The 14,239-nt window shown below is 40.1% G+C and overlaps 1 protein-coding gene across 1 annotated transcript; it reads left to right on the forward strand.

Moving 5' to 3' along the window:
• The first annotated feature begins 215 nt into the window (after positions 1–215).
• LOC110565762 (olfactory receptor 5B3-like) lies at positions 216–1,157 on the forward strand. Its single transcript, XM_021663522.1, has one exon. The coding sequence runs from the start codon at positions 219–221 to the stop codon at positions 1,155–1,157; it is 939 nt and encodes a 312-aa protein (XP_021519197.1). The 5' UTR covers positions 216–218.
• The last annotated feature ends 13,082 nt before the right edge of the window (positions 1,158–14,239 follow it).

The raw sequence follows: 14,239 nt of genomic DNA on the forward strand, positions 1-14,239 counted from the left end.
CAGGCCATTCGGATTTGTGGCAAGTACTTTTAATGACTGAGTCATATCAGTGGCCCTAGTTATATAAAAAAAATAGAAACACACATTCTTACTATAATGATACAATCCCCGCATTTGGTATGAAGACACATCATTTGCTTGGCAGTCTCCTCCATACTTAATAAGCTCTTCTTCCTTTTCTTCAATTCAGGGCATCTCCTGATTCCCAGATAACACTGATGGAGAACAGTACAGAGGTGACAGAGTTCATCCTCCTAGGTCTAACCAATGCCCCAGAATTGCAGGCCCCCCTCTTTATCATGTTCACTCTCATCTACTTTGTGAACATGGCTGGGAACTTGGGGATGCTTGTGCTGATTCTCTGGGACCCTCGACTCCACTCTCCTATGTACGTTTTTCTTGGTAACCTGTCTCTGGTGGACATCTTTTACTCCTCAGCCGTCACTCCCACTGTTGTTGCTGGACTTATTTCTGAAAACCAAGCCATTTCCTACAATGCTTGTGCTGCTCAGATGTTCTTATTTGTAGTCTTTGCTACTGCAGAAAATTTTCTCCTGGCGGCAATGGCCTATGATCGCTATGCAGCAGTGTGCAAACCCTTGCACTATACCACCACCATGACGCCGACCACATGTGCATGTCTCACCGTGGCCTGCTATGCCGGTGGTTTCCTGAATTCCTCCATCCATACTGGGGACACGTTCCGACTCTACTTCTGTGGGTCCAATGTGGTCCATCACTTTTTCTGCGATGTTCCGGCAGTCATGGTTCTCTCCTGCTCTGACAGACATGTCAGTGAGATGATCCTTCTTTATGGAGCAAGCTTTGTTATCTGTTCTGCACTCGTCATCATTTTGGTATCCTATGTTTTCATCTTCATCACCATCTTCAAGATGCGCTCAGCTGCAGGATACCAGAAAGCTATGTCCACCTGTGTTTCTCACTTCACTGCTGTCTCCATTTTCTATGGGACTCTTATTTTCATGTACTTGCAACCCAGCTCCAGCCACTCCATGGACACTGACAAAATTGTGTCTGTGTTCTACACCATGGTCATCCCCATGCTGAACCCTGTGGTCTACAGCCTGAGGAACAAAGAGGTGAAAAGTGCATTCAAGAAAGTGGTGGAGAAGACAAAATATTCCCTAGGATTTTGAGTTTAGCATTGTGTAGTCTACTGCAGTGAAGCGTCATGCCTGTCATAACATTTCAGATCCATGTTGATGTTAATTACAAGAATCAATACTCTTCTTTTATCAATTTTTTTAAAAGAAAAGGTACACAATGATGTAAATGCAGTGTCTGTTTTAGAATGGCTAATGGGAAGTTTCACATATGTTGGTCATGTTTTTCTAAACATTCATGGATCAGGCTGTTTATTCACCATTTCTAAAAGCATTTTCTACATGCCACTAGTAACATATATGTAAAATGAGAGGCAATAGAAAGCCCCTAAGAAGAAATGTCTGCTTGTGACACACATGGGCACCCACATGATATGGGTTACACCATCAATGGGGCACTGCTCTTTGGGTGTTGTGTTTTTGTTTTTGGCTATTTTTTTTTGCATCTCTGTGTGGTGTGTATGCTTGTATATATGCATGTTTTCATATGTGTGGGCATGTGTGTGGATACTGGTATGTCTGTTGAGGCCAGAGGTAGGGTTTCTTTCTCAATGGTTCTCCACATTATTTAGTGTGGTAGATGGGTGAACACAGACGTAGCAGAACAGCTGGCATAGCTAGAAACTGTTCTCTGGGATCCCACCTCCATATTCTGAGTGCTGGTATTACCAATGTGCTCCTGCGGTCTCCATGCTGGGATTACAAGTTGATCCCTATGCTGTTCTGGCACTTATGAAAATTCCAACTTCGGTCCTCATTCTTGCATGGCAAGTGCTTTACCTTCTTATCCATCTTCCAGGTTGCACTGCTAGTCTTCAATAAAAATAAGTTGAGATAGTTCATTGGGGTATTAGAATATAAATTATGGTTGTTTTTCTTTAGCTAAATATTCTAATCCTCTAATGGATGCAGGTCTAAACACATGTGTCCATCTTCTTGTATTTTATGGAGAGATAGAGATTGAAAGTATTTATGCAAATTTAGCTGTAAAAAGGGGTATCTGAAAAGAATTAATACTCTTTTCTTGATGAAGCTAACTTGTAGAAATTTGTTACATGATACATTTCAAAGGGAAAATTGTGCAAAGTATAATGAAAGTAAAGTGAAAACAAAGGAACTACCTATTTCTTGTATGTGACTACCCACATGCGCACTGCTTTAAAAGTGCCCTGCCACATTCTGAGTGCTCAGTGATGCCCGTTTATCCCTAATGTAGTTGCACCAATTCTTGTCACTCACATAGTCTGTCCCTTCGCTCCTCTCACACTGATCTCCTCGATGTTCTCAGCTGAAAGCATGTCTCTACCTCAGGGCGTTTGAGCTTGCTGCTCCCGTGGATGGAACTTTCCTTCAGTACATTCAGGTCTCTGCTTAAGGAGATACTAACCACCTCGGGAGCCTTCCATGATGCCCATGTGAGACTGTCACTTTCCTTTCTATTCACGCTGTCCCTCCACTCACCCTTGTCTTCACAGTGGTCATCGGCACCTCACCTGGAACCTAAATATAAGTTCCCTTGATCTATTTTAATCACATGTGCCCGCTTCTTACCCATGCCTGGCACTATTAATGTGGCCAAGAACAAGAGACTAGGGAGGTCACAGGTCTAGGAAGAAAGGATTATTGTTCTGCTAAAGACCATAGCAATAAAATGTCTCTTAATGATATATTGCTATATCCGTAGGTCACTACCTTGCTTGGCCCTCATCAGAACAGCGTCTTCTTTTAGTGGATGGGAACTCACAGAAACCCACACTGGACAATGCACAGAGTGTGAGATACTCTGAGGCACTTAGTCCTAAGTTGTATATCATTATCAAAACCTTTCCCTCAAGGCTCAAAGAACTATGCAGAAGACGAGGCAGAAAGATTGTAATAGTCAAAGAAATGGGTGACTTTCAGTCACAATGGAAGTGATGTACATATAAACCAACTGATAGCCTGCAGAAGGACTGTACATGTTCAAGCCAGAGGAGGTCACCGCAGTGAGAGGGGAAGTAGACACAGGCTCCTATCCTATCCTTAACCAATAAGCTATCTGCAATTGATACCCACTGGTAAAGAAAACATCCATTTTCTTCAATAGAATCTCACTGGATACATATCACATATCAAGGCATTCCCAATATCCATAGTAGTTGGCCAAGACAAAACAAACTCAATGGTATTTTTGTCTCATTTTTGTTTGGGTATTTTTTTTTCTTATTGGTCTTTTGATTTTTTTTTTTTTTTGTTTTTTTGAGACTGGGTTTCTCTGTGTAGCCTTGACTATCCTGGCCTCGCATAGGTTGACCTTGGTTGACCTTGAACTCACAGAGATCTGCCTGCCTCTGCCTCCCAGAATGCTAGGATTTCAGGCATGCACTTGGCTTGATTATGTATTTTTATTTCTGTTTTTGTGCTTATGTTTCTTTGTTGTCTTGTGTGTTTGTATTGACAGAGAGAGAGAGAGAGAGAGAGAGAGAGAGAGAGAGAGAGAGAAGAACATAAAGTTAGGTAGGGAGAATCTGAAAGGAATTGGGGTGGGAGAAAACATGATCAAATATATTGTCTGAATTTTTTTCAATAAAAACAGTGAAATAAAGTTATAGTGTTTTTTGACATGTTTGCATGGAGATTTGTTTGTGGGATATGTGGTTTCTGAAATGTGGTTTCTGCTCTTTGCATATGGATACTCAACTCTGATAGCACAGTTTGTAGAAAATACATTTTGTCTCAGTATGTTTGTGCCATTATAGGAGAATATCAAAGATACCAATTTATAGTCAATAGAAATTTCTTGGCTCATAGTTCTGGAAGCTGGAAAATTGAAGATTAAAGCCAAAGTCTGGGGAGGGTCTTTATGCTGAATCATTTGTGACTGAAAGGCAAAGAGAGGATAAGAAATTTCCAATTACTTGAACCATTTGAGCTTATAATATTGTCCCTTCAAATCTTTCTTTTATTCATTTCATTTATTTTTTGCTTTGTGCTTTTAAATTGATATTTTCAAACATTCCATCTTTAAGAGCATGGAGTCCCACCTATTGATTTTGTTCCCATTTGGTTTTTACAAACATTGACTTCAAACTTGACCCCCTTTAAAAAAAATAACGCTATTTTCTACCTGCTCTGAAATTTTAGTATCTTATTAAGTCTGTCATTCCAGTGATAAAATTCAGTGTATTGCCTTTCTGGCATGTCCTGAGTTAATTCTATAGGGGAAGTACCACTTGCAGAATTGAAATATTGAATCTTACAAGAGTTTTCAGTAATTTAAGAGTTAATACAGTTTTCTTTCTATTGAATGTAAATGTCTGATCATGGTTTACTTTAAAAATAAAACCAGGGACATAAATGTTTTAGAACATAAATGAAGAAACAGAAAGTAAATAAGATGTGTTTCATTATTTACATGAGTGGTAACTCTAATTATATTTGTTCTTAAAGTACAAGCACACAAAAAAGGAAATCATTCCATTTATTCATACATTTTTAATGACACATTATTTCCATTGTTATATTTTCAGGGAAGCCTGTGTATAGTTAAAAAATATTTTATTTTATGCAGTATACTCTAGGCAAGCTCACAGGGCTTGGGTTCATTTAATTGGAAAATGTTCCTGTTAGTTCATTGTTTTTTTTTCCCCCCTCTGGCAATATAAATTCAGATTTTGATTTCCAAAAAAAAAAAAAAAAAAGAGCATGGAGTCTTTCTTGTGCTTCTACTGTCTACATTCTCCATTACATTTTTGTCTATTGTGTTTCAGCTCCATGATTTGGTTGATTTAAATTTTTTATTTTAATATGTCTCTTGAATTTTTCATGTTAGATAAATTATTGTATTTCTACTTTATTTGAAGTTTTACTATTTTCCAAATGTTCATAGAGCTTCCTTAAGCAATATTTCGAATTTCTTGCCACACATCTCATACTCTACTTATAAGTGACTGCTACTTTATTTTGGCTATCTGTTGATGGCTTCCTTCTTTGATTGTCCTTGAATTTGAGGTCATGTTTTGCTATCTGTAGATTTGGAAAAGTAGATACTTTCTTCAATTTTTATAAAATGGAGCAAGTCTATCTGGGGATCTGAACAGGCAGGTGTAGATTCTGTCCCTCAGGGCCCACAGGGACTACCGCAGCACCCTGGTGCTCCCATATGCTGGAATTGATGGTGTAATGGGGGCAATCTCTATGGCCACCTAGGATATTGCCATGCAGGGGCACACCCAAAGCTTGGAAGCTTTAGGTCACTGAGGCTGGCCTGTTGCTAATCTTTCCTCAGGAACAAAGATTATAGTCACCTTCCTGCCTGCCATAGGTGGAAAGGGGTGAGAGGATGGGACATCTCTCTCTCATCCATGTAACACACGTCAGATAAGTGGCAGGGATGGCTCACCCATGATCATGCATTCAGGGCTCTACTGAGCTGCACAGGAGAGGCACAGGGCCCACTCTCCTGAGTGCTGCAGCTGGGGAAGGGCAGGGTCAACTCTCCTGCTTTTATCACCCAGGATCAGCTCTCTCACCAGGTGGCGAGGTAGGATAGGGGATGAGGGTGCCTCTCCCTTGTCCATGCCACTGCTCAAGAGACTGGTGGCAGGGGCAGCTCTCCCACACTCATATCCTCAGGGCCAGCCCTCCCATAACTCCAGCAGTGTGCTGGCCCACTCTCCTGAGTACTGCAGCTGATTAGGGCAGGGTTACCTCTCCTGTTCTCACGCCCCCCAGGGTCAACCCCCCCTCAAAGAGGCCTAGGTGAGAGTGAGTTCTGCACAGCCCTCAGATCTTGACATGTCCCCAGGTGACAGCCCAGATCAGGGACATTTGCCTGGCCTTTGGTGGTGACAGACCCTGCTGCTATAGGGCCATGGACCCGGACATGGCCTTTGGTGGCAGCACAAGCTAGGAACCCACCATGGCTCCAGGTGGCACCACCACCTACTCACATCAGGCTGTTCCTCACCACCCTTGAGCCTCCAGATCTGCCTCTCTTCATTGTGCCTACATCTTTCTGTTTCTCTTTCTGTTTCATTTCTCTAATCACTTACCTGTTCCTCTTGTTGGCACTCAGGGTCTCTGGGTGTCTGGGGTCATCTCAGGAGTGGTATCAGGAGAGCTATGCCCCACTCGTGCATTATGGCACCTGGCAGGGTCATCTTGTGCGTCTGCTCCACCACCCAGGCCTGTGTGAGAGTGGGAGAGCCAGTGAGATGGCCAGCTCAGATACCTCTCAGGCCCAGATCCAGGGCTTTAAATTGGCCCACGCCAACACCTACCCCATTGATGAACCGCTGGAGTGCCTGAATGGACTAGTCCTACAGATCCAAAGCTGCAGGATCTCCATGACACAGGGCAACGACAGGATATCCTCAAGGAGTCCCAGTGAGATCCAGTACTGATAGTGTAGCAGAACCCAGAGGTCTCGAACCAGACCAGTGACTCTTTGCAATGAACATTTGCAAGAGAACGAAAGTGTATACTCTGGAACACACTGTGTCACAAAACCACTTGCAAAATGAGATTTTTTTTTCTCTCTGTTGGGGGAGAGGTTTCGAGGGTGGAGGGCAAGTACAAGAAGAGCGGGAGATGAGTAGGATTGGGGTGCATGATGTAAAATTCACAAAGAACCAATAAAAAGTGAACAACGACCACAAGAAGATTATAGCCGGCAGCCAGTGGTGTTGTGGACTGAAAAGCAAGTCTGCCTCACAGAGGCTGAGTTCTCGCTTGATGCCGGGTAAGACTGGAGGCAGAGGAAAATTACCGAGACCGCTGCAGAGCGCCACAACTGATCCCTTCATCTACCTGTTCTTGGGCACCAGTGATACAGCCCCGTCCGCTGGCTCCCCAGCCCCCACCCCTAAAATTTCTGGCTTCTGGTAGTCATTCCTCTACCTTTGGATAACATTTGTAAAAAATGCATTTTACTGGAGCCGGAGAAATGGGTCAGTGGTTAAGAGCACTTGCTGCTCTTGAAGAGGGTCTAGTTCCCAGCACCCACATGGTGGCTTACAACCATCAGTAACTCCAGTACGAGGATATCTGATATCTGGTTCTGGCCTCCCACTGGGACCAGATGCAAAACACACATAGTAGACACACACACACACACACACTCATACACAAAAAATTAAAAAACATTTTTATATAAATACATTTATTTTACTTCTTTTTTAAAATATCCATACCACAGTTTCCCACCCCTCCTCTTCCCTACCATCCCTTCCCCAGCTTCCTGTCTGTCCCCATCCACTCCTCCTCTGTTTCTCTTCAAAAAAGGGCAGAACTACCATGGATATCAATCAACTACAGAAAATGAAGTTTCAGTAAGCCTGGGCACTTCCCATGATCTTGAGGTTGGACCAGGCTACCGTGCAGGAGGAAAGGGTCCCTAAAGCAGGCAGAAGCGTCAGATGACAACTGAGCTAGACACTAATCTATGAGTACAACATGTTTGCTCCCACCTAGGAATCAAAACACATTGTCTTTCCTTCCGTGCCTCTTGTATTTCACCTAATGTACTTCAGTTCTGTCTAATTTGTTGAAAATGACCAGATTTCATTCTTAATTTGGGCCTAATAATATTCCATCCTATGAATGTGCCAAACTTTCTCTATTAATTTTTCTAAGTTAAGTAGCGGGTACCTAACTTGACTCCATAACTCTGCTCATGGGAGCAGTATTGCAATAAAGATAGGAGTATAGGTATCTCTTTGAAATATTGATTGGTATATGCTTTGCCTATGTATATCCAAAATGAAATAGCTGCGTTATGTCACAGACCTATTTTTAAGTTTTTTTGATGGACCTCTATACTATTACCACAACAGCTATATTGATTCACATTTCAATTAACAGCATACAAGAGCTCTTTTCCCTACACACGTTCACCAGAATTAGTTTTTACTATTTCTGAGAATAGCGTTATGATTAGGGTAAGCATGTATATCCCTAGGGATTTGATTTGCATTTCCCTGATGTCCATTCACGTTGAGCATTTTTTTTTAAATATTTGTTGTCAATTGTAGTTTGTCTCTCAAGAAATGTCTATTTATGTCATTTGGCCATTTAAAAAGTTTTGTTTTATATCTTTTTATATATTTATATGTTAATTTATTTGTGCATGTGTATGGGCATGTGTGTGCCATAACATGTGTGTGGTCAGAGGACAACTGGAAGAAGTAGTTCTCTCCGCCTTCCGTGTGTGTTCCAGGTGTCTGCCTCAGGGGGTCAGGCTTGGAGCAAGCATCACTACCCACTGAGCCGCCTCACCACCCTTTAATGTTCTGTTGCTTAGTTTTTGAATCCCTAGGTACTCTAGATACTAGTTGCTTATCATGTTTTTAAATGTTTTCTCCAACCCTGCATGTTTAGTCTTCACTCTGTTGTTTTTGTTGTTGGGCATACATCCGTTCTTTAGTGGGGTATGATTCCTTTTGTTGATATTTTGTGTTCATAGGCAGAGTGCTATTGTGCTGTTGAAAGTCACTTGCATTCTTTTCTCTAACACTTGAATTACTTAAGGTCTTAATTTTTTCGTTGCTCCATTTTGACGGGATTTTCATATAGGATGACAAATAGGAGTCATGATTCTGTTAACTTTTGTCATTTTTCCTTTCACTCTATGTATTTTTGCTGGAGAGGATTCTTGGCAATGGCATATTGTTCCTTTAGTATTGCTTAGGACAGTCTTTTCACGGGAGAAAATCAGCCCATTTTAATCAAGGTTAATATAAATATATGAAAACTTACTCTAGCCATTTCATCTTGGTGATATGTTTATTGCTCATTTTCAATGTCCTCTGTCATTTTGTTTTTTGTTGTTTATCTTTGTGGTTTAATGGTTCTCACTACTGACAAGGATTTTTTTTTCTTCCCCACTGTGTATCTATTCTTCTAATAATGAGCTTTATCCTTTTATGTATTTTCACCTATTATACTTCTGGAATAAGTATCTTTATAAAGACTTGTCTGTTTGGTAATGATTTTCATCAGTTTTTGTTTGAAAATTTTGTGTCTTTCATTTTATTATTGTGCTGGATAAAGTATTCTTTTGTGAAAATTCCTTATTGTTTATTCCTGGCCCATAAGGTTTCTGCTAGGAAATCTTCTTTTAGTCAAATGTGAGGTTCTTTAGTGTGATTTGGTGCCATATTTCTTACTCTTTTTTTTTTTTTCAATGCAGTTTATTCAGGAACCTTGAACAATCATCTGACCCTGGGGAAAGCCAGCCCACAGCTTAAATAGCCTCTGGGTAACCAACCCCAGCGTGCCCCGTGGGCAATGCAGATAGGTCCACATACATGGAAGCAAGCCAGATCCTCAGTCTTAGCCAAATGTGGAATTGTTCGTGACAGAGAGCACTCACCATCGGGAAGGTGGAAGGCGGAAACCAGCTCCATCTTTAAGGCACAGCATTCCGCAGCTCTCTACCGTTCTCCCTTTTTGTTTTAGACGCATCAGGCAAGAGTAGAGGTCTGATCTCTGATATTAGAAATAAATTGGGACTTTGTACCAATGTTCATTTAGGTGTCATCCACCCAAAGAGCATCAGACCCATCCGATACCTTTTTCTCAGAGGCGGGACCTGGGGCATCAACCTGCATGCAAAAAAAGCTAAAATGTTATGCTCAGGATGCGAGGCTAAGCACTGCACTCAGGGTCAGCTGCTTTTGACCCAGAGAAGAGCATATTTCTTACTCTTTACTTTGGACTTTCGATAGGTTGGCTATGGTGTTTACTGCAAAGACCTATTCTGGCAAATTTATCTGCAATTTTTCAACCTTCTTTAATATTATTTATTATTTAAAAAATAATATTCTTCACTTTTCTCAACCATTGAACATTAAGCTATTATTTTATACTGTTGAATTTCTGTATTTTCCCTTATCTGTGTGTGTAAGACCTGGAAATTTGGACTGTTTGATGACGTCCCCCAATTTTGGAGACTGTCTTTTTTGTTTGTTTTTTTTGTTTGTTTAGTTTTGATTTGCTATGCTCTTCGCTTTCAGGATTTTGTTTGTTTGTTTTTTCACAATATCTGTCCTTTCTGAATTTCTCATTCACATTATTAATTGTTTTCTTGGAATTTCTTGTCTATGCTCCTTTTTTTATAAACTTATCATTGAGAATATTCACTTGAATTCTTTCTTTTTTTTTAGTCTGAAATCAGAATTCTTTTTTTTAATTTTATTTTTTTCTTATCAGTTACATTTTATTAACTCTGTATCCCAGCCATATCCCGCTCCCTCATTCCCTCCAGAATTCTTTAATGTCTAACTTTTACTTCAGCCTGGCAAATAATTTTATTGGTTGGAAATGTGTGGTGTAAGTAATGAAAAATTTCTGTAATGATGATTCCAAAGAGCAACATTTTTTTTAAATCTAAGAATTACTTTAAACTCTTTTGTTTTTCTTCTTCTTCTTTAAATTTATTTTTTTATATTAGTTACAGTTTATTCACTTTGTGTCTCAGCTATAGCCCCCTCCCTCTTTCCCTCCCAATCCCATTCTCCCTCCCTCATCTCCTCCCAAGCTCCTCTAAAAGTCCACTGATAGGGGGAGGTCCTTCTCCCCTTCCCTCTGACCCTAGCCTATCAGGTCTTATCAGGACTGGCTGTGTTTTCCTCCTCTGTGGCCTGATATGGCTGCTCCCCTCTCAGGAGAAGGTGGTCAAAGAGCCAGGCACTGAGTTCATGTCAGAGATAGTCCTTGTTCCCATTACTAGGGAACTCACCACTTGAGTTCTTTATCAAGCACTTAATTAATATCCTTTCCTTTGGAGCTTGTGACTAGAAAGCTAATGCATTCCTTTGAAGGTATCCTATTATCTAGCTTCTTCACATTTTTTGTGGTTCTACGCTAATATTTGCACAGCTGGTGGATCAACATTCTCTTCCAATTTTGTAAGTTGGTTTTATAAGCTTTTTTTTTTTTCCTGAAAATATGCCTCGGGATATGAGTTTGGAAGGCTCCATCATCTTTGGTTCCATTCTCTATATCCCATTCTCTTTTAAGCTGTAACCAGTGGCTTTGGGTTCAGTGTAACTGGCAGTAGAGTCATATATCTCATTGTCCAAGCATGAAGATGCTCTAGCAGCCCAGGTGGGGGTGCTGTACATAACGATGTGGCTGGAGTGTGGGTCCACAAGCAGTGGTCCATGGAGAAAGGCCACATTGAGAGCATGTGTGCCCACTTTCAGTCCCCAAAACACTGTGTCACAGGTGACCAGCCATGGAGGAGATTTAAGATCCCTTAAATCTAGCAGTGGCATGAGTTTAGATTTGGGACTGGGACAGCATAAAGATAAATGAAAAAATTTGAGAGCAAAATGAGTATCGGTCTTAAATATCATTTGTTAACAAACAAAATAATGGCATAGTTTACTCCATAAAAATGACCACATTAAAAAAAAAAATCAAATGTTGTGAAATTTACAGCACTGTTTGGCAATGCAAAAACTAATACAATTCTTCCTAGGTACTGCAGTTACAGTATATACATGCATTATTTCCTGAATTCAATTATGTGTTCTTACGTCACAGAATCACACATATTGTGGCTTAGTCTAGACTGATGATTGCAACATTATCAGATAACGATAACAGAAAATCAGAAATTGTTTATTGAGGTTTGGTCTTAATCAACTGTGTGTGTGTGTGTGTGTGACTTAAAAAGTCACTATAAAGTTGTGTCTTCTGATCTTAGTCATCCCTGTGGGTGCAGCCTTGCCAGACCACAGAGGAAGATGCAGCCAGCCCTGAGGAGACCTAATAGGCTAGGCTCAGATAGAAGGGGAGGAGGCCCTCCCTTATCAATGGACTAAGGAAAGGGCATAGAGGGAGAATAGGCGAGGTTGGTGGGACTGAAAGGGTGGGGGGCACAGCCAGGATACAAAGTGAATAAACTGTAATAAATAATAATAAATTAAAAATATTAAAAAAATGTTATTTCATCTAAAAAACAAAAGTTGTGTCTTCTGTCTGATAAAGAGGATGATTTTACATAGGAAGTCGGTTGGGGAGTAGAAATGGAGTAGAAATGTGGGCGAAAACACACACTAGTATTCACCAGAACCAAAGAAAACTTGGTGAGTTTGAGTTGACTCTTGCTTTGATGGTGTGGGTGTCCTTCCAGACTCCAATGTGAGGTTAAGAATCTTACACAGAGTTTAATAGGAAGACAGAGAGGTGGGTAGTAGACCTGGGGACTTGCAAGCCTATGCATTATACTGTTTCAAAATATACACTAAAAAAGAAAAATCTACTGCTTCAAATCTGCCTCCAAGCCTCCCATAAAATCCCTCTTAATAACTACCATAAGTAGAAATGTGCAAGGAAGAAAATTTCAAGCTGAGAAGATACATCACAATTTCCTCTACACAAAGTATTTAGTAAAAATAAATTAAAATTATTTTAAGTAAAAAATAAAATAATAAAAATTGTAACAACAATTTTAGTCAATGAATGAAAGGATGGACGAATATGAGTAGATTGGTAATCTGGTTCCAGGATAATTATGAGAGACAGTTTAGCTTATAATAAAGCTGAATTAAATATTTTTAAAGTTAAAATAAGTTCCAGATTTAGAAAAGGAGATGTCTTATTAAAAGGGCTGTTAAAAGATGGGGAAATGGGGAATAGTGCAATTTGGGGGGAGGTAACTTTTACTAAGGTGACATTTCAGAACATAATATCTGCAAAGACGTGAAAAGTGGGGAGGAAAAGCATTAGGTACATTTGTCTTTCATGTAAAAAGGAGTGCTTTTCTACTTGCCATCTTGGCTCTGGCTGAGGGAGGGTCAAAGTTCATTAGACCTAAAGTTTGGTCAAGTTAGTTAACAGAAACTTGGTTTTGATGGATCAGTGAAGTTGAACAGTACAGTTAATTATTTATAAGGAGCAGGACGGCACAATGACACTTATATCTGAGGACATTTTATTGCAAGTTCAACCTGTTCTTGGCGTTGGGTCAAAGAGCTGAGAAGAGAAAAAGATGGCTAGAGTTTGGTTAATAAGTATCTTTCTTCTCCGTTTCCATTGGGGATTTAATTAGCATGTCAGCTCATTTTTTTATGAGACAGAGAGGGTTCATGTTTGATCTTATTCTTGATAAACAGAGAGACATCTGAGAGATCAGTCTACATTAATCAGGTGGGTTGGATAGGTTCTTGTAGTAAGTTATTTCCAGAGGACAGAGGGAAGCCAAAGTTCTTTAAACCATTATTTTTTTGCTGAGTCACAGAGCCTGGGTAAAGAGGAGCGTCACCAGCCCTTCTGATTGACATACACTAAATACACATTTTGGCCTTCCTTGGGAATTACTTCAGCAGACTTTCATGCATATTTATTGAAAGGGTACTTACTGCCTTCAGTATCAAAGGGTTTTACTTTTGGTATTAAAGATCCTTGAATATAAATGAATAAAATGAATAGGAAAAACCATCTTACTTGTTTTGGAGACTGCAACATGATATCATGTGATGTGACTTAACTTATACAAGGGGCCGGAAAAAGAAAAAGAAAAACCTACAAAAAAAGAAAAGCTAGAGTTTGCAAGTGACAACACCTGATGGAGAGGATGTGGAGAAATGGGAACCCTCCTCCATTGCTGGTGGGAGTGCAAACTTCTAAAACCACTTTGGAAATCAAGCTAGCGCTTTCTCAGAAAATTAGGAATAGCATTTCCTCAAGATCCAGTTATATCACTCCTAGGCATATATCCAAAGTATGCTCAAGTATACAACAAGGACATCTGCTCAACCGTGTTCATAGCAGCTCTATTCGTAATAATAGCCAGAAGCTGGAAACAACTCAGATGTCCTCCAACAAAGAAATGGATACAAAAATTGTGGTGTGTTTACATAGTAGAACACTACTCAGCTATTAAAAACAAGGAAATCATGAAATTTGCAGGCAAATGGTGGGATCTAGAAAAGATCATCCTGAGTGAGGTAACCCAGAAGCAGGAAGATACACATGGTATATACTCACTTATAAGTGGATATTAACCATATTGTATAGGATAAACATACTAAAATCTATCGTCCTAAAGAAGCTAAACAACAAGGAAGATCCTAGGGAAGATGCTCAATCCTGTGAAGGACAAATGCGATAGACATTGAAAGCAG

The sequence above is a fragment of the Meriones unguiculatus genome, chromosome 1 (assembly GCF_030254825.1).
Source record: "Meriones unguiculatus strain TT.TT164.6M chromosome 1, Bangor_MerUng_6.1, whole genome shotgun sequence".
Classification (NCBI taxonomy): Eukaryota; Metazoa; Chordata; class Mammalia; order Rodentia; family Muridae; genus Meriones; species Meriones unguiculatus.

Excerpts from the sequence above, each read along its gene's own strand:
- LOC110565762 (XM_021663522.1), top strand. The coding sequence starts at position 219 with ATGGAGAACAGTACAGAGGTGACAGAGTTCATCCTCCTAGGTCTAACC.